The sequence below is a fragment of the Chiloscyllium punctatum genome, chromosome 1 (genome assembly GCF_047496795.1).
Source record: "Chiloscyllium punctatum isolate Juve2018m chromosome 1, sChiPun1.3, whole genome shotgun sequence".
In the NCBI taxonomy this organism is placed as follows: Eukaryota; Metazoa; Chordata; class Chondrichthyes; order Orectolobiformes; family Hemiscylliidae; genus Chiloscyllium; species Chiloscyllium punctatum.
Genome location: NC_092739.1, coordinates 138,097,706 through 138,124,724, shown reverse-complemented (window position 1 = coordinate 138,124,724; position 27,019 = coordinate 138,097,706). Strand labels below are relative to the sequence as shown.

The 27,019-nt window shown below is 43.4% G+C and overlaps 1 protein-coding gene across 8 annotated transcripts in view; it reads left to right on the top strand.

The window, feature by feature from the left end:
* fgfr3 (fibroblast growth factor receptor 3) overlaps positions 1 to 27,019 on the top strand; it is a 177,253-nt gene that overhangs the window by 72,311 nt on the left and 77,923 nt on the right. For all 8 annotated transcript variants that reach the window (XM_072575359.1, XM_072575369.1, XM_072575349.1 and 5 more), the window contains exon 3: positions 26,196 to 26,465. In XM_072575359.1, coding sequence (XP_072431460.1) covers positions 26,196 to 26,465 — 270 coding nt within the window. The remainder of the gene's footprint in view (positions 1 to 26,195; positions 26,466 to 27,019) is intronic.

The following is a 27,019-nucleotide window of genomic DNA, read 5'->3' as shown; positions in this document are numbered from 1 at the left end:
CCTAACTAGTGTTTTATGCAGTTGATAGTGGAAGCAGATTCAATCATAACTGAAACTGGGAATTAGATAAATAATTGAAAAGTAAAAGTGTTTCAGGACTATTTGAAGAGGGCAAGGGAGTGAACTCTTTGGATTGTTCTTTGAAAAAGCTGCTTCCGACACATTGGGCTGAATGGCCTTGTTCATGTTCTAACATATTCTGCTAAATATCTTTTATTTGCTGTCTTAAATAGTCACAAAAAGAAATAGTTGGAGTACAAGACACAAACTAAGAATTACGATTAAGTAGCAGACCACCAAGATACAGCTACTGGATTACGAAACTTGACGTTTTCCCTGTTCATCATTATGCTATCATCCTGTACAATCCTTTAAAACAACCAGATTATAAAACCAGAAACCACTTGGTGTTTCAACCATTCACCAGAAACCGCAACCAACTGGATCTTGAGGGTGATCAGCCCTTTGGCCAATCAGATTGAAGAAGCAGAATACATTCAGATCCCACATCAGATCTCTTCAGTGCCATCTCTGATAAATTCTGTCCACCTTCACATTTAGTGTCAGAAACAGATTATTCCATTCATTTTACCTCAAGCTTTTACCTACATGTGCCATCACAGCCTTCAGTTGTGATGTACACGTTTCAGTAGTTTGGTTTATTATTCCAGAGCATTACATTTTGTCACTGCCCTATCTGTTTAGTCCATAGGTTGCAAATGCTGTGGGATATGAATTTCTGGAAATCAGCCCAACCTTTGTCTTTTCCTATTTTAAACAATTGACCTGATCTCTCAAGGCATTGTAATGTAATTGTATACCATTTGCTAATCTCTGGTCTCTCCTCGTAATCCAGCAATCTGAATGAGCCTGAGCTCCAATCTATCCCACAGCACAGCCTTCTGTCAGAAACTTAACTTGGAAACTTTAGAAGCGTGTTTTGCCTGTTACATGTACAGATCTTCGACTGACAGGGAGAGAAAAATACACCTAAGGTGTTGCCAGTTTTTCAGTGTTTCATTTAGTGCAATGATTAAAATCCACTGAGGCCCTGTGGAAAAAGCTACTGAAAAATGTTCAGCTGGTTACGATGGCAACTCTCTGGTACGGTACGTTTGGTGAAATGAGGCCAATCTTTGTTCTAGTGATAAATGATGCTGAGTGAATGCATTCTCAGTTGGGGGTCACTTGTGAATAAATCTGAACCCTTCCAGTCTTCAGCAATGGTTCTTTTTTTAGGAGAGTGCTAATCAGCAGATCTGTCGAAATCCAGCTATCTTGCACGTTCCTGTGTCTTGCTAGATGTGTGGAAAGGTTTTTTTTATATATATCTGCACCAAGATTAACTTCCTCTCCTCCCTCATTTGTAATGAAATCTTTCCAGGATACTGTTAGATTAAAGGCATTGTTCAGGTTATTTACATCCGGCCAGTCTGCATTATACACAGATTAGCCACAGACACTTAAAGCTGCAAAGCAGAGAATGGGACAGGATTTAGAGTCAGCAGAGCTGTGAAATAAAGAGTTTAACCCTGTTAGGGATTCTCCGAAATCACGTAATGCCAGTACAAAGCACACAGGCCAATGTGCTGCAAAAGCCTGACAACACAATGTTGTGTTCTTTAAACAGAGGCTAGTCGCAAAATACTTTGTGGATCACTCCTCTCGGGAATGTTATTTTAATAGACTTTTCCTCTGAATCCCTGCTTTCTGGATACTGTGTAAGTACTGACTACTGTCTAATATATTGTACATGATAAGATTAAAGAACCTGCATTTATATAGCACTTTTTCTAAACTTGTGGCGCCTCATGTGTTTTACAGCCAATTAAATACTTAGAACATAGAACAGTACAGCACAGTACAGGCCCTTCAGCCCTCAATGTTGTGCCAACTTTTTAATTCTACTCTTAAGATCAAACTAACCTACATACCCTTAATTTTACTATTATCCATGTGCCAATCCAAGCGTTGCTTAAATGTCTCTAATGTATCTTACTCAACTATCACTGCTGGCAGTGCATTCCACACACCCACCACACTCTGTGTAAAGAACCTACTTCTGACATCTCACCTAAACTTTCCTCCAGTCACCTTAAAATTATTCACCCTTGTGATAGGCATTTTCCCAGGGCAAAAATGGCTATCTCTATCTATGCCTCTCATGATCTTGTACACCTCTATCAAGTCACCTCTCATCCTTCTTTGCTCCAGAAGTCCACATCGATCCTCCAAAGAGTAACCCACCCAGACTCATTTCTGTCTGACTAATGCATCTAACACTATGGGCAATTTAGCATGGCCAATTCACCTGACATGAACATCTTTGGTCTGTGGGAGGAAACCCATGCAGACACAGGGAGAATGTGCAAACTCCACACAGACAGTTGCCAGAGGCTGGAGTCAAATCTGGGTCCCTGGCGCTGTGAGGCAGCAGTGCTAACCACTGAGCCACCGTGCAGCCCTCTCTCTGTTCTGCACTATGTGTGTCTGTTTAGTTGACAGCTCAAGTCTCTGTCGGTTCACTTGACTCCACAACTCTGTGGCTCGGGTGGTATGAGGCTGTTCTTCAAGTATGAATCAAAATGTATTAGCTGACTATTTGAGCCAAGGTCAGGGAGGGGAGGCCAGTGCAACCCTGACCCTTGACTCATAGACATTTACATAGAATGCTTGCCAGAAGGCGCTATTGGAATGGCAACCATGGATGAAACCCAGGCTTGGAAGAAAATTCTGGCTGGTATATATGAGTGATAGAGTCATAGAGATGTACAGCACAGAGGTAGACCCTTCGATCCAACTCACCCATGCCGACCAAATATTCTACATTAATCTTGTCCCATTTGCCAACGTTGGGCCTATATCCCTCTAAACCCGTCCTATTCATACTCATCCAGATGCCTTTTTAAATGTTGCAATTGTACCAACCTCCATCACTTCGTCTGGCAGTTCGTTTCATACACTCACCACCCTCTGCATGACAAAGGTGCCCCTTACAGGCCTTTTAAGAAGCAGGGCGAAATAAAAACTGAAACTGAGATGTCCTTAATGTGGCAATGGAGCATTTCACTATATTAAAAGAGCTATACAAATGCAATTAGTTGTTGTTGTAGTGCTGAGTAATACTTTGTCAGTTGAAACTTGAGGCAGCCATTCATTCACCCTGCTGACTTTTGATCTTCTTTCTGTTTAATTTGTTCTTTACTTGAGATGTTTCTTTATTTGACGTCAGGCCCTCTGCGCCTGTGTCCAAATGGTACACAACAGTTGACTCAAATTTTCCCCTCGTTCAGCTGGATTGGAAGCTGATGTCAATATCAATGCCTTGTGGTGTCGGACACACCGTCTTCATTTGAGCAAATTCTTTTCTGCGTGTTTCCCTAGCATTGCTGAGATTTTTTTATAACAGATCCAGTCAAACTCATGGATCTGCAGAGACACAAGTTCTAGCCAAGATATATTCCTGGCTCGTTTTGAGAACAGTCAACCATGGGGGTGTGGGGATAGCTCCAAGAAACAAAGTCTCCGCTCTCCTAGACTCACAAGGTACTATAAACACATTCCCTGTCCAAAAGCCAAGGTTACACTCAGAACTGGGATGATATTTTTGTCTTTGAGTTTTACTTGCAGTGGAAATCAGGTGGCAGCTTTTAATTAAGTAACAGGCTCTTAATTCCTACCAATCACAGTTTTGTAAATGATCTTTTCTACTTTAAATAAAAGCGCTGCTTTATGGAAGGCAATTTGAGCCCTGGCCTGTGCTTTGCAGCATTCACATTGGCTCATTACAATCATCTGGCTGACAGCCTTTTTCTCCATTTTAATCCATTGGCTATCCCAGTGTTAATGTTAATGTTAACTATCATGGTGTTCCTAGCAAGCGACATCAAAACCGAAATAGACATTTTTAGTAAACTTAGTAAACTAAAAGATTCCAAATTTCAAACAAGGTGAATGTGGCTGCTTTGTGTACGGTCCTGAGAAAAGGGTCCAGTTTCCATGGTAACTAGTACAACAGTAGGTGACTGCATTCATTATCCACCCCAACTGGCGGGTCTCCTACAGGTTGACTGATGTTTTACTCCACTGTTCATTGTGCAGAGTGTAAACTTTCCTACAAGTATAAACAAATCAGAAAGACTTCATTGGTTGTGAAGCATTTTAGAGCATTCTAGGGTCATAAAAGGTGCTATATAAATGCAAGTTTCCTTTCCCTTTGAAGGACAGCATTTTCCTCACAGAAGTTTGGACAATTGTTGGGCTTTCCCTGTGTTCTCTGCCCCTTAGGGGCATCATAGTCTAAGGGTACAGGGTAAACCATTTAGGTCTGAGATGAGGAGACATTTCTTCACCCAGGGAATGATAAGCCTGTAAAATTCACTACCGATATTCACTATAGATGGCACTTGATGGCAAAAAAGTGTATAATTTCAAGAAGGAGTTGGATATACCTGGGGGCTAAAGGGATCAAATGGTGTGCGGGGAAAAGCAGGAACAGGTCATCGTATTGGACGATCAGCCATAATCGTAATTAATAGTGAGACATACTCAAAGGACTGAATAGTCTACTCTTATTGCTATGTTCCTAACATCATATGCCTGTGAGGGATCTCCAAATACTTAAAGCACATGGCCCGTTCTTGGTGGTTTATGATGGTATTAATGGGAGGGAGGAGAGTATAGGGTGTGGCATAAATTCCATACTGAACCAGGGCTTGTAGGGACAGAGCAGGTTATCATGCTGCTTTTCCTTGTTATTTATCAGATTGCTTAGCAACTATATCCAGGATTTATCTTTTGGGAGATACCAGACAAGGACCATTGGGGAAGATTAAGTGATAGTCAAGAGTGAGAATCCCCCCCAATATAGTGTTGAATTGAGACTTGGGTACCCTCAGAAAACAATTCTGCTGTTTTCGAGTTGGTGGGCAAATGTTTAGAGAAATGACTAAACACTTGGCATCCCCTTGGCGTATATTACATAAAACAACCTCTAGTTGTTATAACCATTGTTTTAGTGAAGTCGTCAGTCACTCAACATGAATATTTTGACATTTTGATCACTTCTGCTGTCCCAAATGAATCGGATCCGTTAGTCTGCAATAATATTGATATGGACTCCCACATGCTACATTGTGAGGGACTCCGTGATCTAAGCAAGATGTTTCCAGAACCTGATATGATCATTTCAGCCAAAATCTTATCACAGAACAGCTGCTTATCTAATCTGGACTTCTCCTGGATAACCAAGATGACCAGTGAACAATGCAATATTTGCCTGGCACAACTTGAAGATCCATCTTCAGCAACAGCAGAATTGCAAAGATAAGATAAGCTGGGAAATTCTTCAAGGGGCAGGGTGCAGCCCTGGGTTACTGCCCTGTACTTTCACCTTTTAGTTATGAATCAAGCCAGGACTGCTGGGATAAAAGTCTCCTCTGATGACTATGAAGGCCCCACATGGGATGCTTTTGGTCTCAAATTTGTTCCTGACAGATACGGGTCCCACAGCATAGAAATCCTGGTAGCTGGTTTCGCATTCTGCAGCCCATGAAGTTTCACACCATTAAAGTCGAGTCGATGAATATAAAAGCAAGTAGTACAGAAACTCTCACCAGAGAAGCAATTTAAATTCTTTTTTCCATTTCAAAAGTATACTTTATTGATTGAAGTATCTCTACATATATAGTTACTCAAGCAGCTCTGTATTTTAGCATACGAAAAACAAACAAATATGTATTTTGACACTTATCCAACAAAACAAACCCAAGGCATTTCTTACTTGTGCAAGATTAGATTTACATATATTTTGAGGTACCAGGAGGGCCCATTTAACTTAGAGTCATTGCGATGTACAGCACAGAAACAGACTCTTCAGTCCAACTCGTCCATGCCGACCAGATATCCCAACCTAATCTGGTCTCATTTGCCAGCATTTGGCCCATATCCCTCTAAAATCTTCCTATTCACATACCCATCCAGCTGCCTTTTAAATGTTGCAATTGTACCAGCCTCCACCACTTCCTCTGGTAGCTCATTCCATACACGTACCACCCTCTGTGTGAAAAGGTTGCCCCTTAGGTCTCCTTTATATCTTTCCCCTCTCGCCCTAAACCTATGCCCTTTAGTTCTGGACTCCCCCATCCCAGGGAAAAGACTTTGTCTATTTATCCTATCCATGCCCCTCATGATTTTATAAACCTCTATAAGGTCACCCCCTCAGCCTCCAACGCTCCAGAGAAAACAGCCCCAGCCTATTCAGCGTCTCCCTAGAGCTCAAACCCTCCAACCGTGGCAACATCCTTGTAAAGTTTTTCTGAACCCTTTCAAGTTTCACAACATCCTTTTGAGAGGAAAGAGACCAGAATTGCACACAATATTCGAGAAGTGGCCTAACCAATGTCCTGTACTGCCACAACATGAACTCCCAACTCCTATATTCAATGCTCTGACCAATAAAGGAAAGCATAGGACATAGAACAGTACAGCACAGAACAGGCCCTTCAGCCCACGATGCTGTGCCGACCATTGATTCTCATGCATGCACCCTCAAATTTCTGTGATCATATGCATGTCCAGTAGTCTCTTAAATGTCCCCAATGACCTTGCTTTCACAACTGCTGCTAGCAACGCATTCCATGCTCTCACAACTCTCTGTGTAAAGAACCCGCCTCTGCCATCCCCTCTATATTTTCCTCCAACCAGCTTAAAACTATGACCCCTCGTGTTAGTCATTTCTGCTATAATAGGGTGACCAGAACTGGACGCAGTATTCCAAGTGCGGTCTAACCAAAGTTTTATAGAGCGGCAACAAGATCTCTCGACTCTTAAACTCAATCCCCCGTTAATGAAAGCCAAAACACCATATGCTTTCTTAACAATAGACAATAGACAATAGACAATAGATGCAGGAGTAGGCCATTCTGCCCTTCGAGCCTGCACCGCCATTCATAATGATCATGGCTGATCATTCCTAATCAGTATCCTGTTCCAGCCTTATCTCCATACCCCTTGACTCCACTATCTTTAAGAGCTCTATCCAATTCTTTCTTAAAAGAATCCAGAGACTGGGCCTCCACTGCCCTCTGGGGCAGAGCATTCCACACAGCCACCACTCTCTGGGTGAAGTAGTTTCTCCTCATCTCTGTCCTAAATGGTCTACCCCGTATTTTTAAGTTGTGTCCTCTGGTTCGGCACTCCCCCATCAACGGAAATATGTTCCCTCCTGCCAGAGTGTCCAGTCCTTTCATAAGCCTATACGTTTCCCCTCTCAGATCCCCTCTCAGTCTTCTAAACTCAAGGGTATACAAGCCCAGTCGCTTCAGTCTTTCCGTGTAAGGCAATCCTGCCATTCCAGGAATTGACCTCGTGAACCTACGCTGCACTCCCTCAATAGCCAGAATGTCTTTCCTCAAATTTGGAGACCAGAACTGTACACAGTACTCCAGGTGTGGTCTCACCAGGGCCCTGTACATCTGCAGAAGCACCTCTTTGCTTCTATACTCAATCCCTCTTGTTATGAAGGCCAGCATGCTATTAGCCTTCTTCACGACCTGCTGTACCTGCATGCTTGCCTTCATTGACTGGTGGACAAGAACACCCAGATCTCTCTGAACAGCCCCTTTACCTAATTTGATACCATTGAGGTAGTAATCTGCCTTCCTGTTCTTGCCACCAAAGTGGATAACCAGACATTTATCCACATTAAACTGCATCTGCCATGCATCTGCCCACTCGCCTAACTTGTCCAGGTCACCCTGTAATCCCCTAACATCCTCATCACATTTCACCCTACCACCCTGTCCACTTGGGTGGCCATTTTAAGGGATCTATGCACCTGCACACCAAGATCCCTCTGTTCCGCCACACTGCCAAGAATCCTATCCTTAATCCTGTACTTAGCTTTGAAATTCGACCTTCCAAAATGCATCACCTTGCATTTATCCAGGTTGAACTCCATCTGCCACCTCTCAGCCCATCTCTGCATCCTGTCAATGTCCCGCTGCAGCCTACAACAGCCCTCTATACTGTCAACGACACCTCCAACCTTTGTGTCATCTGCAAACTTGCTGACCCATCCTTCAATCCCCTCATCCAAGTCATTAATAAAAATTACAAACCTGAGGTTGTCTATCTTGAGACAGAGCCTGAAACTGTTTGGCTTAGCGACTCACTGTTGTTTGTGTTTGGACTTTGTATGAGGACATGAATACACCTAGGATTTCTTGTGGGTTTGCATACTAAACACCTCCTTCACTATCCTATCTACCTGTGACTTTACTTTCAAGGAGCTATGAACCTACACTCCCAGGTCTCATTATTCAGCAACACCCCCCAAAACTTTACCATTAAGTGTATAAGTCATGCTCTGATTTGCTTTTCCAAAATGCATCAACTTTGGCAAAATGATCTCAGAAATTTAATGTCATCTTTCCTTGTGGCTGTCTGTTAACTGTTATTTATGTACCTCTGTCAGTGGATGGTCTTTGAGGTTTGACTCTGGCAACTTTTTATTCTTGATGATTTTTAACATCTATTTCTCTCTGTCTTAGCCTTTGCTAAAACAGTTGTGTATTTGCTGAGTTACCTCACAAATGGTTGTTGTTCATTCAGAAGTCGTGGCCTTGAGTATCAATGAGATACTTGACTACTGGATGTGTCATAGCAGAGTCCCTTCCTATCCCCTGTCAACATGTTGCTCGCCCCAGCTCCACTCTGAGGCCTCTCTGGGAGCCTGAGATTGACTAACTTGGGACAGAGCCTGAAACTGGCTTAGTGACTCACTGTGCTGTTTGTGTGTGGACTTTGTATGAGGACATGAATACACCTAGGATTTCTTGTGGGTTTGCTTAAAACAGTACAGCAGGCTCAGGCGTGACAAATAGGCCCCAGGGAAATATTCCCCTCCACCCAACCCCACCTAAATTTGAGTCATCACGTTCAGGAGAGGAGGTTAGGAAATATGACATGAACAAAGGCAGTGAGGGAATGGAACCTGCAAGAACCAGATGGTGAAAAGAAGTTTAGTTTATCATCATAAATTCATTACACTTAATGCCACGTTCTGTAAATATAACATAAGCAAGGACAGAAGAATGTTCCACAAATATCCAGTGTTTAAAAGAACATAGAGCTCAGTCCAAAACTGCAGATTGCTTTCTGCTGATTCCAATCTGCTCATGAAATCCCAGGTGATTATGTTACTGTAAAATGAATGAAAAGCAATTTCAAATTGCTTGTGGTATCAAACACAATACTCTCATTTTCTACTTGCTTAATGGAACAGAAAACCAATAATCAAGGCCATTCGAGAAAAGACAACCCAAAGGTGTGTGTGTGTGTGTCAGGAGAATCCCAGGATGAAGAGCCTGATCGTTTCAGCTAATTTTCTCCTATCCCCCTTGTAACAATTTCACTGAGGAGTTACAGAAGACATTGGCACATGGAGGAGGAAGATGTAGTACTTCCATTGAAGTGGCATCTGCTTGTTGAGTACCCTGAGCTTTCGGTGATAGCCAGCCACTTATGCCTTAGGCCTCCATTCTGCACCACAAGCACTCAGCTCCTTTGCAGAGTGTCTGGCGGAGGGCAGGCCTCACTTTGTGAAAGGCTGCCTTTTACAAATCAACACAAGTCATTCTGTTACACAATGAGTGGCTCCAGTTTAGCTTTTGTTGATCTGTGGAAGAATGCTGGACTGCATGTTAACTGTTCAGTGAGTTTTTTCAGTGAGACCCTGATCTACAGGCTGACAAGGCCTCATCTTTATAATCTCCAAACTGATTTCAGTACTTGGATATAGTGGGTTACCGTGTAGATGGAATGCTGTTGTATTGGGGAGGATAAATATTTGTATATGCACATGTCTGTATGCATCTGTGTGTGCATTATTCTGTGTGCTGAACTATATTACCCAGACATTTAAATAGCTTGACAGTTTATTCAAATCACCTGTACTGTGTATTCAAAAAGAATGGGTACCCATTGAACACAGTCTGCCGATTTCTCAGCAACAAATCCAAACAAGCAGACAAAATGCGGCCAGAAACCCTAGCCACTCTCCCCTACATCAAAGACATCTCGGAAATGACTGCCAGACTACTCAGACCCCTTGGCATCATGGTAGCCCACAAACCCACCAACACTAAAACAGCAGCTAATGAACTTGAAAGACCCGATACAGATAACAAACAAAACTAATATCATTTACAAAATTCCATACAAGAACTGTAACAAACACTACATTGGATAACCAGGCAGAAAACTAGCCACCAGGACACATGAACATCAACTAGCCACAAAAAGACATGACCCACTCTCATTAGTATCCTTACATACAGATAAGGAAGGACACCACTGGGACAACACATCCATCCTCAAACAAGCCAAACAGAGACACACGCGGGAATTCCTAGAAACGCATTCCAACTGGAACTCTATTAACAAACACATTGATTTGGATCCCATTTACCACCCCCTGAGAAAAAGAACAGGAAATAACACCACCAACCCAAGGAAACCTAAACACATAAATCGAAAGCGGGCCATGCCATCAGTGCTTCATCTGGAGGCTCACTGACGATGTTGCCTAGTATGGTGATGAAAAGTCTGAAAACAAATCTTCCAGCTCAACGAGCAAACCTACATCCAGAACTTGACAGTGTACCTTGCCAAATTTAGCACGTCAATAAAAACCCTCTTGACCGGATTCTATAAACACCCAGTATATTTGGAATGATTGCAAGGAACAACCAGTGTCTCTGAAAGTGGGAAAATGATGATGGAGAAGTAGAAAGTGTCTAACATCTGGAGGAAAACAAAATCGCAGAGATATGCAAGGGAAGCAAGGGAATGGGATAACCAGGCAGCTCTTCAAAGGAGTCAATAGATTTGATGGGCTGTATGGCTTTCTTCTGTGCTTTATTATCTTGGAATTCTATCAGATCAGTTTGTTTCATCTGCAATTAAAAACAAACACAATTACATTAACAGCTTCTCTCATTCCCTTGCTGCTGTGAAGTTGTTAACACATGCTTGATTCTAGATCCATAGGCACCAAGATCCCTGCAGTGTTTTGTTTATGTTTATTCAGCATGTGTGATGGTGAGTTAACCAGTGACAGTCTTCACCGTCAAGTCTGATCACATCGTAATGGGTAGGTCACTGCAACATTGACAACTTTGCTGCAAAATCCTGCTCCTCACGATGGTCCAAGACTGATTTGTGGTATCCTAATTGTCACCCTGACTATGTTCGAACAGTTCTGTTCACTGTCCTGTTCTATTTATTGTACAAGGCCATTGGGGAACCCATAGTTTACAGGATAGCACATGACAATTAAACTGTTGACTTTCGTTTTCTACAGTAAGCAGGGCTCAACAACAGAGGCTGTAATTGACACAACGTAAATCTCCCCAGAAAGTCAAGCTGATTCTAAATACAGTAGTATCCACATTTTCTTAGCACCATTAATTGAGAGCAGACACCAGCTTCTGTGATTATGATCTTCCATGAAATGGAAACAGGCCCGAGGAAGGTGTCATAGATAATGAGTAGACTTGGACTGGAGCTGGGTGTTGGACATGCCTCCCACAGCTTTTTAAAGTGGATGTCTGCTGTCAATGAAAGTGCTCTTGGTATCGGTGTTTTTGACAGCATTTCAGAACACAGTGGGTGACTGCAGAGTGCACCATGTTTTCGAAGTGGGTACAATTGGTCCTGTGCATGGTTTCAGCAGGTGGTGGCAGCTGTATCTGCTTCTTTCAACAAGTCTCATTCCACTTCTCTAAGCTCATGCCTTGACCCTGGATTTTGACTTTATTTACTATGCGAGTGCAGTGTGCACAGAAATCAAACCACTTTACAGCTGTGTTAAAATCAACGTGTGAATACACCCCTAAAGGAGGGGGCAGAGGGATTTACTTCCTGCAACGTGGAATTTTGATTCAGAACAAACACCAATTCAACTGAAGTCTACTCCACCATTTGATAACATCATTGTTGATTTGATTGCAGCCTGAACTCCACTGTTCCTGTCTGACCCCAGTACCTATGCTTCTCCCATCAATCAAGTGTCTATCCAAATTAGCCTTTTCTTAAATTAAGGTCCTTTTATCCAGTAGACTATGTCAAGCACAACATTCTAAAACATTATTTGTACATTTATATTGTAACTAAATATAGAGAGTGATAGATTTACATGTTGGTAAATCAGGAAACTTAAATTTGACAAAATCCATAAGAGTATACCAACAATTTGTCTTTTATCTATTGCAAGTCCATTTGGAAAATCAAAGATCTCCTACCACATGCCAATTTGCACTGCCAATGTATCAGTGCAGAATCATAGAAATGATCCTGTCTTCACCTCTCTTTGAGGAAGAGAATTTTACAGGCCAGCGATCCACTGAGAGAAAAGACAGGTTCTTTTTAGCTCTGTCTTAAATGGGAGACCGATTCTTCTGCACAGATTGAGTTCTGGCCTTTGCTGATAACAATGGTGAGGTGTTGCTGAGGATTCAATTACTCGTAGTCACTAATAGAGGTGTTGGTCCAGCCCAGCACTCTGAGGGGAACCAACAACAACTTTCCCAAAGAGGAAGGCAAGATAGGGCCATTCCAGCACTTGTTATGAACAACACTCCATTGAGTAGCCAAAAGGAGCTTTGACAGATGTCTGAAAGCAGGCCATGTGCCTCTTGAAAACCAAAACATCAGTCCTTCACTTAGCTTGGGGCAATTGCCAAGGAGGTATTTGGTGTGTTTTATGATGACGCTTTGGTCAACCATCGACCTCCCTGCACTGCATGCTATAGAGAATACACCTTTGCATCTGGTTATAACCGAGAGTACCTGAAGGGGGCGGAACTTACAATCAACCAACTGACAATGTCCTTTCTGCCAGTCCGCCCTTTTCTGATCATTCAACAATTTGTCATTTATCAATTCCCACATCCTAACAACTGAATTCTGTTGTAAACGCTGTATAACATGTGAGTCACAGCAGAGACAGTCTCAGCCTGTACACTCCCAGCAACAGTGACAGCAGTGTAACTCATGGTGTAACCCAACTTAGTTGTATCACTGGAATTATGTCAGACACAGTTAGACACATTGCCGCATCAGGTGACCAGAGGATTGTTGCAAACTTTGAGTATCTTCAAGGACAGGCATGATATAGAGTGCATGAGAGGTGGAATGGTTCAAGAAGACTTGTTCAGACATTCCAACCCAGGGAGTTCCAGATAGCACCATTTGCAGTGGAACAGTGACCGTCAGGGACACATTGCAGCTTGTGAGGCCTGTTTTATGTGCTGTGGAATCAACCGCCACCAGCTCAGGGTGTGGGTGGAGTGATGTCATCAATCCTCCTTTCTACTTTTTCAAACCGCAAAAAAAATCGAAAGGTCAATGTGAACTAACAACAGAAATTTATCAAAATGTCATTAGCAGCAATCCTTGTCATTACCAGAAACCTCCATTCTATACTGGATGTGGGTATCACTGGCTGGGCAGCATTTATTACCTGCCCTGAGATGCCGTGGTGAGGGTGGTGGTGAGCTGCCTTCTTGAACTGCTGCAGTTCATTTGATGTAAGCATACCCACAATGTCCTTAAAACAGGGAATCCCAGGATTTTGACCCAGTGACCCATGAAGAAATGGTGATATATTTCTGAATCAGGATAGTGAGTGACCTGAAGGGGAACTTGCAGGTGTTATCCACATGTATCTGCTGCCCTTGTCCCGATAGTGGATTTGACAGGTTCTATCAAAAGGGCATTGGTGAATTTCTGCAGTTTTTTTTGTAGATAGTACACACTGCTGCTCCTGAGCATCAGTGGTGCCAGTCTGCTGGGCTGCTTTGCACTAGATAATTTCAAGCTTCTTGAGTGTTTTTGGCTCAGCACCCATCCAGGCAAGTGAGGAGTATTCCATCTCACTCCCGACTGGTCCTTTTTAAAGGCTGGGCAGGCTTTTGGGAGTCACAAGGTGAGGTATCCACTCAAGGATTCCTAGCCTTTGACTTGGCCATGTAAACATAACAATGTTTATGTCATTAGTCCGGTCCAGTTCTGGTCAATGGTAACCCCCATGATGCTAATATTGTTGAATGTAACAGATTGAAGGTTAGATTCTGTTGTGTTGGAGGTTGTCATTACCTGGCATTTGTGTGATGCAAAAGTCATCTTTTTGGGTTTCTGGCTTATTTTCTGAACATTGGAAGAGGATGAGCCAATTGTAAGTCTTGACAAGAACACACACCTGTCTTAACAGGATGTATCTTGCAACATGATAGCAATAGCTATGAGTCTGATTGGTTAATCAGAGTTAACTATCAGAGACAGGTCTGACCTATCAGTCCCCATCTCAGCATGAATCCCCTTGCCCCCATCAAGACTGTGACATCATCAGATTAGGTAGAGCTTCATGCAACCTCCAATGTTAACCCTTTCAGAATTGTTACCTTATTCAACATGGCATTTTCCAATAGAACCCACAGGACCATTACCCAATAGACAATGACAGGCTTAAGTCCACAAAGTGTAGCACAGTTCTTACTGCAAATTATGCACCAATTCCCCCAGACCAAGGTAACCAACCTTTTGTAGATGTACATTTGAATAATATGGATTTTAATCTGGCATGACTTCATCAAAGCTAAATAACGCCATCTCTCACACCGGTTGATACTGGATCTGTTCTTTTGGTACTGCTAACATTGTGACTCTTTTCTTGACCTCTCTGTAACCTCACAGTGCTCTGAGCACACCAGCTGCTATGTGGAGGCAGCTGCTATTCATCTTAATAGAAACAAAAGGCAGTCGAAGGGAATTAGTAAAAAAACTAGCATTTTCCAAACTTGCCTTTGCGACTGTGATAATATTATTTCCCAGACACTGTTGCGCAGACTGAGAAGAATAATTTTTTCACTTGCGCTCGTAAAGTCTTGTTAAGGAGATAGAGCATTATTTGCACTACTTTGAAGAGACACCAATGCTTTTTGTAAACTATTTCCCCTTGCATTATCAAGGCTTTGCACCATATTGCATTTTAATGTTTCCTCCCTTTCCCACTGAAAAACTCACAGAGGATTAATTTGACAACTCACGCTGAGTCATGTCGACATCTGCTGTATCTACCTGCAGCCTGAGGCATTGGACAATAACAATCAGTCATCCTTGCTGATGTATCTTGTGCCCTCCCTTCCCTAGAGTCATTGCAGCCAGCTTTAGTGCCTCAAGTGTCCTCAGTTCATTTGTAAAGACTAGAAACAAACCTGGCTTAGTCCAAGTCTGTGGCCCACATTGACTCTGTCTCAGTATTTCTCGGGTAAGGGAGCAAGCTGTCCTCCGGAACTCCATCCCATGCTTCCCTTAGTGCAGGACTTATTGCTACTCTGTAGGAGGGAACTGAAAGTTGAAATACTGAAGTAACTGTTTAAGGTTTCCAACCAGTGACTTCTACCATCTGGGACAGTCCTCCAGGGTTGTTTTCCTATCGTGATGCCATTTGAGGCATCTGACCTGGAAGGATAAAAGACATCACTAGCAAGGGAACACTACCTTGACTTGGACTTCTCTCACCATTCCCTCATTGAAAATCCTGGAATGCCCTTCCTAACAGCATTGTGGGTCTACCTGCACGCGTAGCATGCTCACACACACACACACACACACACACACACACACACACACGCAGTTAGGAACAGGCAATGAATGAAGGCCCAACCAGTGACACCAACATTCAATGAATGAATAAAGAAAATTAACACAATGGGCAGATTCATATTTACAGGAGATTTCTATTAGCAACAGCTGTTACATAGGCAGGCTTGTGCAGAGCCCAAACACTGACATTGGCCGGTTGGTATGCTGTTAATGTTTTGCAATGCATTCTGATTAGTTTGGTGTGAGGAAGTGAGAGACGAAGCTTGCACTGTTTTACAGTGAACAGCAAAACACCAGTACTTGGCTGGGTGTCCCTTGGTTTGTTGTAGTTATCCCGCAACTCCCTTACTGTGCCTCTCTATGGTTTAATACCCACCTTACCAGTTTAAAGGCTGAGTGCTTCCACACAGGTCTCACTGCCCTGGTTTGGGGAGGATGGGCTAGATACTGCTGCCAGCAGTACAGTCTGTGCTAGCTACATTCTGGCACCAGTTTAACAGTGCAATCAACATGTTTTAGAACTTGAGTCAATGCATTAAAAAGAGGTGGGAGGAGATTAGGGAAATAAAACCCCGCACCAAATCACAAAACGATGGATAAAGAATCCGAGCTGATCTCTGCTCTTTGTTTCCTGGTTCAGGGGTTCAGTCAATTAGTCCAATGGGGTTTCTACAGGGGCGTTACAAGTAAAAGCTCTTTATTTGTTTAAGGTCCATTATCTCTGAGGTATAGATCCCAGCATACTTTAGCACCTCATTCACCAACTCTTTCTTTTAATTCACTCATGGGGTGTGGGCATCACTCATGGGATGTGGGCCAGCACACCCCTAATTATCTTCAACATTAAAGGTGTTAAAATGTCATTTCATTGAGGGCAGTTTAGACCTGATTTCATTCTCCCCCCCACCATGCTCGTATGGGCACATCCAGCAGGGCATGCTACCTGGTTCATTTCCCCCATCTCAATTCGTTTTGTCCCCTTTAACTTAATAAAAGACCCATGGCACTTCACAGGAACATTATTAAATAGAGTGTAGCAACAGGATACATGGGGAGAGGTTAGGACAGCGGATCTGATTTACCATGCTGATTCCTGGAATGGTGGGACTTACATATGAGGAGAGATTGACTAGGTTAGGATTGTTTTCACTGGAGTTCAGACCAATGATCTCATAGAGACATATAAAATTCTAACAGGACTTGACAGAGTAGAGGCGGGGAGGTTGTTCCTGATGGTGGGTGTGTCCAGAATCAAGGGTGACACTGTGAGGATTCAGGTAGATCATTTAGGATGGAGATGAGGAGACATTTCCTTACCCAAAGAATGGTGAGCCTGTGGAATTCATTATCATGGGAAGTAGTTGATGCCAACACATTGAATGTATTCAAGAGGCGGCTGGGGGCGAATGGGATCTAAGGTTAAGCGGAGAAAGCAGGATTAGGCTATTGAGTCGGACGATCAGCCATGATCATGATGAATGTGGAGCAGGCTCGAAAGGCTGAATGGCCTTCTCCTGCTCCTATCTTCTATGTTTCTATGAAACAGAAAAACATGGGAGAAATCAGTTCTAAGGAAGAATCATACCAAACTCAAAACATTAATTCTGTTTCTCTGTCTGTAGATACTTCCTGACCTGGGAGTTTCCAAGGCAACTTATACTCTTTTTGTTGTTGGAGAATTCCAGAGTTTTGAAACTTGGCTGCCAGACACAGTCACCAGGGCTCATGTGATGTACAAGAGGCCAGAACTAGATGAGCACAGAGATCTTGGAAGATTATAGGGACAAAGGACTTACACAGATAGGGAAAGGAAAGACCATGGAGGCATATGACCATAAGGCTGATCAAATTTGAGATATAAAACATATGAAGAAGAGAAGGCCATTCAGCCCTTTGAGCCACCTGCACCATTCAATATGATCATTGCTGATCATCCAACTCAGTAACCTATTCCCGCTTTTGCCCTATTTCCTTTCCTTTAACTCAAAGAACTACTGTATATCTAACTCCTTCTTGAAAACATTCAATGTTCTGGCCTCAATCACGTTCTGCTGCAGAGAACTTCACAAGTTTACCACTCTCTGGATGAGTAAATCTCTCCTCATCTCAGTCCTAAATGGCCTACCCCATATCATCAGACTGTGACCCTTGTACAGACTCCTTTTAGTGTTTACCCTGTCTAGTCCCGTTAAAATGTTACAGGTTTCAATGGGATCCCTCTCATTCTTCCAAACACCAGTGACTATAGCTTATCCAATCCAGTTTCTCTTCATTTGTCAGTGTTGCCATCCCAGGAATCAGTCTGGTGCACCATCATTGTACTCCATCTATAACCATAACATCCTTCCTCAGATAAGAAAACCAAAGCTGCACAAAGTACTCCAGGTGTGGTCTCGCCAAGGCCCAATTGCAGCAAGACATCCCTGTTCCTCTACTCAAATCCTCCTCACTGTGAAGCCAACATATTATTTGCCTTCTTCACTGCCCTACTGTACCTGCATTCTTACTGTCAGCAACTGGTGTATGAGGACAAAGGTCTCATTGCACCTCCCCCCTTTCCCAATCTATCACCATTTAGATAATAATCTGCCTTGACAGTTATCCCACATTATACTTTATCTGCCATACATTTGCCCACTCACTAAACTTGTCCAAGTTACACTGAAGCGTTCCTGCATTGTCCTCACATCTCATTCTCCCACCCAGCTTTGTGTTGTTTACAAACTTGAAGATATTACATTTAATTCCCTCATCTAACTCATGAATATATATCGTGAGTAGCTGGGGTCAAAACACTGATCCCAGTAGTTTCCCACTAGTAATGTGTGTGCTGAAACAGGAGCCAATGTAATTGAGTGATTACAGCGAGGATGGGTGAAACAGTCCTTGATGCCATTTTTGGATACATATTGAGCTGAGCTCAGATTTGCTGAGGTTAGGAGATGGCAGGCCAGCCATTTGAGGTTGGAATTGTTTAGTTTAGAGGTGACAAAAAGTGTAATTGAGGATTTCAGTAGAGGAGGAGATGGTGATGTTCTTGGTGAAGCAGAGGTTGTAATGTTGTAGGCTTCATCCAGAGCAAGCATTATACTAAGGCTGTCATCTGGTCTCAGTCTCAGAGAGTGGCCAGAGAGAGAAATGGTGTCAGTGGCTGGGAAACAAGGTTCACAGTGTAGACAATGGCAATGGTCTTGCCCATTGGAAATAATTTCCATTAAGCCAGTATTGGATGTTGGACCTGTGCTACAACAAATCGGCTGCAGTGGAAGGGCAGAGTATGTTGTCTTGATACAAAGTTGGGTACTATCAGTACACACATGGAATCTGATATTGTGTATGGTGTCTCCAAGTAGACTAAGGATTGTACCAAGGAACATCCTTGTGTGTGAGCTTAAATCCATGTCATACAGTGCCTGTACTGGACCATCATGAAGCTAAATCCCAGAGTTTTAGATGATCAGTATTGTGTGGGAAAAAAGGCATTTCCCTAATGGAATCACTTTAAGTTAGCTGTGAATTTAGCAGGCTAGCATCTCAGTCCTGGTACTTGCATGTACAATAGTTCATTTCTTTCTTATTAGATTCCCTACAGTGTGGAAACAGGCCCTTCAGCCCAACAAATCCACACCGACCCTCCAAAGAGTAACCCACCTAGACCCATTTACCTCTGACTAACGCACTTAACACTTTGGGTGATTTAGCATGGCCAATTTACCTAACCTGCACATCTTTGGACTGTGGGAGGAAACCGGAGCTCCCGGAGGAAACCCACACAGACACAGGGAGAATGTTCAAACTCCACACAGACAGTTGCCCAAGGCTGGAATTGAACCCTGGCACTGTGCGGCAGCAGTGCTAACCACTGAGCCACCATTACCTTGAGTAATGGTTTGTAATTACCTCGAAGCCAATGTGAAAGGAGGCTATGTACCACACAACCGTTGGTTTAGAGAAGTTAGGAATATGTTTGTCAAATTAAACCAGCTACCAGGTCTGTGTTTTAGAACTTGGTGCATCAGAATGTAGTGGGTCACAACAATAGCATTTATCAAAGTCAAGGGAGAAAAGGAAGAATGGGGTGCAGGGAATCAATGAACCTTTGTACAGAACAAAATGAACAGAAAGTACACAGTGTTCACCAAAACAGCTGAGGAAACTGGAATCAGCGCAAGAAAAATGTGACCTCAGCAACTTAAGATTCTAGTCCTCGATGCTTCGCCTTCCCAATGCCAATCCCAAGTCTTCCCCTTTCACACACAAAAAAACGCTGTCAAACTGTGTGGAGCTACACAGATTTGCATGGTGCAGGATGAAATCGTCTGCGTTTTCTTGAACCCTTGGCTCTGCCAATTGCTGTCAGAATGACGAATGATCCTGGGCACAGGCTGGTGAATTGCTTCAGCTGCCTGTTGGGATTAAGAGGGCTCATTTGAAATTTTAAAAAAAAATTGTTTTCCTAATATACCGGTATTCTAGTAAATAAAAAATATTTGAGTGTGCCTTGTCTCATAGAATTGCAGCCTTTCAGGACAGCACTTATTGCTGTTAGGAAAATACATACAAAATGCAACAACTTGGTGTTTGCTATGTATAGGAGATTGTGCTTGAATGAAAGGCTGCTTTATGTTACCTCTCTGCCTTATTTGTTTTCCTTTGTCTAGGCATATTCCTGAGTTTTTGGATTGTATCAGCATGTGGGCCAAAATATACAGTTTGGTGATTACATGTTGACAGTTGTACCCATAGCTGTTTTCCTTCGAACTATTTAATGTTGCTTAAGCACATATAATGGCTTTAGTTTCTTCCTGGTGCTACAAGAAAAGAAGTAATAGAAGCAATATTCCTCATTGAGCCCTGCTCCATCATTCAGTAAAGTGGTAGCTGATCTGATCTTGACCCCTACTTTCCCGACTGTTCCCAATGACCCTAGATCCCCCCATAACCCAAAAAACCAATCTAACTCAACTTTAAATATATTCAAAGACTCAGCCTCCACTGATCTCTGGGGAAGAGAATAAAAAAGGTCACAACCTCAAAGACGATATGTATCACCATTCCTGTGTAAAATGGGAGCTTTCTTATTCTGAAACAGCAGTCCCGAGATACAGATTCTCTGACAACAGGAAAAATTTGCTTGGCATCTTTGTTACCCCCTCAGTATCTTGTCAATAAGATCATCTCTCATTCTTCAAAACTCCAATGTGTATTGGACCAACGTGCTCCATCTTTTCTCATAAGACAGCCCCTTCATTTCAGGAATCGATGCTGTGAAGCTTCACTGACCTGCCTCCAATGCAAATATATCCCTCACAAAGTAAGGAGACCGAAATTGTACACACTTGTCCAGATCTGGTCTTACCAATGCCCTGTACAGTTTAGGAAGAGTTCCCACATTAATATTCCATCCCCTTTGCAATGCAGGTCAACACTCTCTTTGCCTTCCTAATCTACTTGTTGGATATGAATGCTAGCTTTCAGTGGTTCATGTACGAGAACGTTCAGGTCCCTCTGTGCCACAGCATTCTGCAGCCTCTATCTATTGAAATAAAAATCTACTTTTCATTCCTCCTATGAAGTGGACAACCTCCCATTTTCACACACTATACCAGTTGCTGTACACTCTCTTTCCCTTTGCAGACTCTTTGGGCAGGATTTTCCCACTGGTTTTGGGAAATTGCAGTGGAGATCCCAAGTCTACAGTTTGCAGCTGGCAAACTGGGCAAGTATTTGCCCAGAGGTAATCTCCTCTAATTGGCTGTTTCTGTGCCTGCCATCTAACAAGGAAGAGAGCATAGGACCCCAATTCCAGGGTCAACGGGAGAAGTGGGAGCTGCTGAGGCAGGTAGCTGACTGGACGGGCACCTTCGAAAGTGAAAACTAATGACCTATTTCAGAGGTTGGATTGGGAACTCTGGATTGTTGAGCCCTGGGAATGTCCTTTCTGTCTAGCCAACATCAGGAATTGATCCATTCCAACACAATTCCTCCTTATTTACTGACCTTCCAGACTGCACCATAACAGGGCAAAGAAAGTAATCCCCTGAGTGCTCCCATAACTTGCTTTCCCATATATCTTTGTATCATCAGCAATATTGGCATTAATATGTGTATTCCCTGCAGCACAAATCATTACTGTAGACTGTAAATAGTTGAGCCTGCAGCACTGAACCATGCGACACTCCTATACTTACAATTTGACAACCTGAAATTGACCCATTTTTTCTGACTTTCTGTTTTCTGTTCATTAACCAGTTCTCTAACCGTGCTAATATATCACTCACAAAGCTTCTACTTTGTGCATCAAGGTATAATGTGAAAAATATAGCAATTCCAAGTATATCCACACATTTGTCTTTATCCACCCTGCTTGTTACATTCTCAAAGAATCCTAATAAGTTCGTGAAACACAAAACTCTATTGACTTTACCTGACTACATCATTATTTTCTAGACGTCCTGTATCTACCTCTTTCACAATGGATTCCAATGACAGCAGTCAGGCAAACTGAACTGTAGTTTCTTACTTTGTATCTCGCTCCTCACTTGAGTAGACATGTTATATTTAGTTTTCCAATCTAGGGAAATCTGGAAGATTAGAACCAAGTCAACCTGGACTATCTCACTAATAGCACTGCCAAATTAAGAGAGAATATATTGGTACCACTAAATGTTATTTGTTTTGATAAACAGTTTGAGTTGCTGTAATGTGGATAGTATCTTCTCAAGTTGGTTTGGGTGCACAAATTGGCGACGTGCAATCTATCTCTCAGCCCCCTTGGGGTCCCCCCCCCCCCCCGCAATTCCTGATGAAGGGCTTATGCCCGAAATGTTGATTGTCCTACTCCTTGCATGCTGCCTGGCCTGCTGTACTTTTCCAGCACCCCACTCTCGACTCTGAGCTCCAGCATCTGCAGACCTCACTTTCTTGTAGTTGATTATAACCTTACTGGGAATCCTCTTCCGAGGATGCCTACTTTGGAGAAGTTCTCCTCCTCTCTCTACAAAGAGCTCAGTGAGATCTTCTCTCACTGTACTTCCCAAGTCCTCTCCTCTGCTCTGAAGCTCTGCAGCCACATCCTGAAGCAGACTCCAACTTGGCTCCACCTTCTTGACCTGTCCATTTTCCTTCCCACCTATCTGCTCCACTCACCTTCACCCCCACCATTATCTACTTATCACATTACCAGTTACTTTACCCCTAGCCCCACCCCCTCCCAATTATTTCTCGCCCCCCTCCCCCCGGCCCACAAGCCTCATTCCTGATGAAGGGCTTATGCCCGAAACGTCAATTCTCCTGCTCCTCGGATGTTGCCTGACCTGCTGTGCTTTTCCAGCACCACTCTCTTGATGCTTGATGGTGCAATCTCATACTGATGGACGGCGATAATGCAGTCTAATCCGTACGATGGAAGCTTACAGCATGCGGCTTTCCAGGTTCACAAGACAGCAATAGCCAACTGCTCTTCACACTGAATTAACGTTCATGGGAAAAATCTATACCAGATTTGTTGCTGCCTACCAGCTATCATAAAGCACAGGATTAACAGACCACTCTGTGACTTAGCAAATGTGATTTCTACAAGAGATGCTTATTTTGCTCTCTATAGCAAATTAATTAATTGCTGTTTTCCTCTCATGACTATACAATTCTGTTTCTCCCATTTAATTTCCATTTGACCCCTAAAAATTGAAACAAGTCAGTAAGGATCTTTCATCTGAAGTCTGGACAAAGAATTCTTGCAGATGTACATTTGACTCCTATTCCTCAAATCTCTCAAATTTAAAATTCCCACCCTCCGTTTATGGCCTTGCTCCTCCATAATCCTGTGGAAATTCTGCTTCCCACCAGTTTTGGCCTCTTGTCCAACCTTTACTGCCTTCATCAGTAGTAACTATGCCATCAACCATCCAGGATAATATTGACAAACGGTTCCCAAGATGCTCCCATTTTAACACTTGAAAATGTAACGTATCATGAACTAACAACAAAAACAAAACTGCATAAAGCAGCACAGTAACTTCAGTGAAAATTAATATTTTCAAAGTACTTGGTAAAATTGTAATTATTTTATGTACACGCCACCCCATTATGACATCTGAACTGCTCCAACTCAAGGACCATGACCCAGATGCAGAAGATGTAAGGGGGTCAGAGTCTTGATGTGGCTATTGTTGGAGCTTTGATTGCTCCACAGCAATAAGATGAAGGTGGCTAAGCTCAGACAAATTGAAGCTCAGCAATAAAGGCATCAGCCCCAGTTTCATGGTTGGGAATAGACTTCAAAATTCAGGGAAGCTGTTATAGCAGGAATCTCAGAAGCAGAGAGAGAGAGACTGAGAGATGTGCTGGACAAGGACAAGGCTGGATTCTGGGACAACACTGATGCAGGGCACAGGAGGAGGAACCTTTGACCCCATTCATTCTTCTGCAACCCCAATGGAGGTTCTGTCATACAGTTAGGGTGGGCTCTGACCTCTGGAACACTCTCACAAACTGGGCACCACCTTCTGTTCCTTTGAGATATTTCTTAAGAAGTCTCGTAATGTCTAAGATCATAGTCATATCTTCCATCAGGTGTCTTTTAAATTTGTTTTGGAGTTAAGAAGTGCACTCTCGGAATATTCCTCCAGCCATAACTTTGAGCTATAACGTGTGACTATAATTGTTCATTGTGTAAGTGGAGGGACAACTAAACATGAGTTGTAACAGTGTGTTTATGTAACAGTTATGGGCGAAAATATCCTGTATAATTGGTGATAATAACCAGAAAGGTGCTGGGAAGTTAAATGGAGACTGTAACTTTTGCACTGACAATTAGTTATTTGGTCATACTAGTTTACCTTCACCCACAGAAAATCTTAAATCACAGCAATAATTTATTTCAATCAGATATTGAGTGTTGGTTCGCTCAGTTGAGTAGACAGCTGGTTTGAGTGCAGAGTGATGTCAACGCTGCAGTTTCAATTGTTGAGGTCTTACCCTGTGCCTGGGGTATGGTGACCTTTAGACTGTACTCCCAATAACACTAAAGCTCAACCAACAAAATGTCAAGGGGCACAAAAGTCAAGCTCACAACCAAGAAAGTACAAATGTGGAAAATTCATACAAGCATGGCATACTTCCTTCCTCCTCCCATCCATTATCATCTGCCAACAACAACCCCAACCCCATTATTGTTTTTGCCATTTGCATGATTAATAGATTTGATAACTTTTGACCTCAGTGTTGGCTTATACGATTGTGGGATAGTATATCTTGTGGGGTCGTGTGTCATGTGGAGGGAATGTGTCGTGTGGGGGAGTGTATCATGTGGGGAGTGTGTCATGTGGAGGGAATGTGTCATGTGGAGGGAATGTGTCATGTGGGGGAGTGCGTCATGTGTGGGAGTGCATTGTGTGGGGGAGTGAGTCTTGAGTGGGAGTGTGTCTTGTGGGGAGGCGCATCATGTGGGGGAGTGCATCATGTGGGGGAAGGCATCGTGTGGGAGAGTACGTCATTAGATTACTTACAGTGTGGAAACAGGCCCTTCGGCCCAACAAGTCCACACCGCCCCGCCGAAGCGTAACCCACCCATACCCCTACATCTACATTTACCCCTTACCTAACACTATGGGCAATTTAGCATGGCCAATTCACCTGGCCTGCACATCTTTGGACTGTGGGAGGAAACCGGAGCACCCGGAGGAAACCCACACAGACACGGGGAGAACGTGCAAACTCCACACAGTCAGTCGCCTGAGGCGGGAATTGAACCCGGGTCTCAGGCGCTGTGAGGCAGCAGTGCTAACCACTGTGCCACCGTGCCGCCCATGTGGGGGAGTGCGTCATGTGGGGGAGTGTGTCTTGTGGAGGAGTGCGTCATGTGAGGGAGTGTGTCTTGTTGGGGAGTTTGTCATGTGGGGCAGTATGTCATGTGAGGGAGTGTGTCTTGTTGGGGAGTTTGTCATGTGGGGCAGTTTGTCATGTGGGCCAGCATGTCAAGTGAGGGAGTGCATCATGTGGGGGAAGGCATCGTGTGGGGGAGTGTGTCTTGTTGGGGAGTGTGTCTTGTCGGAGAGTGTGTCTTGTGGGGGAGTGTGTCATGTGGGGGAGTGTGTCTTGTTGGGGAGTGTGTCGTGTGGGGGAGTGTGTCGTGTGGGGGAGTGTGTCGTGTGGGGGAGTGTGTCGTGTGGTGGAGTGCGTCATGTGGGGGAGTGCGTCATGTGGGGGAGTGCGTCATGTGGGGGGGATGTCATGTGGGGGGGGGGGCGTCATGCAGGGAAGTGCGTCCTGCAGGGGAGTGCGTCTTGAGGAGGAGTGCGTCATACGGGGGAGTGTGTCTTGTGGCTTTGTCTTTCTGCAAATGTAGGGAGAATCTCTGGCAGTTGGTCCAGGAATGAACCTTAAGGAGAACCTGATAATGATTGGTTGAAGGCAGGACGGATGTTTGGGAAAGAGATGACCTTTGTGATCAAAGGCAGAAACAAGTGGGAAAGTTAAACTTTTCATGAACCCTGTTTTGAGACTTTGTCACTCTCTCCCCACAGGTTCAGATTCCTTGGGAAGCCAACACAACATTCCGAAAGAGTCTGTTTTCAGCAATGGGGACACACTGGATCTGACTTGCAATTCCCAAGGCTCCTCAGTAGCTACGGTGTGGTTAAAAGATGGACTTCGAATTCTGCCCAACAACAGAACCCAAGTTGGACAGAGAGTGCTGAAAGTTATCAATATTTCGTATGATGACTCTGGAGTTTATTCCTGCAAACTCTGGGGCACCAATGAGATCCTGAGAAATTTCACAATAAAAGTCACAGGTGAGTACTCACTCTCAGATCAGAGTTGTACTTGTGCTAAGTCTGTCAAACTGAGAGATAGAGAGCAACTCTTATCCAGGGTTAGCTGCCCAATGCAGGTTGTAGTTATCCTTTGTATCACTGCCTTGAGAAAAATGAACATGACTGGCTACCTTGCTGTAGCGGTTATGTAACAGGGCTAATATTCCAGAGGTCTAGATGAGCAATCTCGAGAATGTGAATTCCAACCCATCCACTGCAGTGTGAAGAGTCTGGAGAGTGACGTAGTTGGATGGCAATGAGAGCCCAGCTGTTTCATTAATATCCTCGAGGAACATTGGATGCCAACCATAGCCAATCTGTGTGTTTCGTGACAGCCAGCGATCCAGATTACTCTTGAACGGCCTCAAAGTGACCTACTGGGGCACTCTTGGGATGGGTACTAAATATTGGCTTTGCCAGCAATACCACACATGTCAAGAATGAATAAAGCAACAAAAATAAGTGGAAATGTCAGAAGACAATATTATGATATCTGAGGAGTGACCCGCAGGGTGAGATGTCAAATCTGGTTG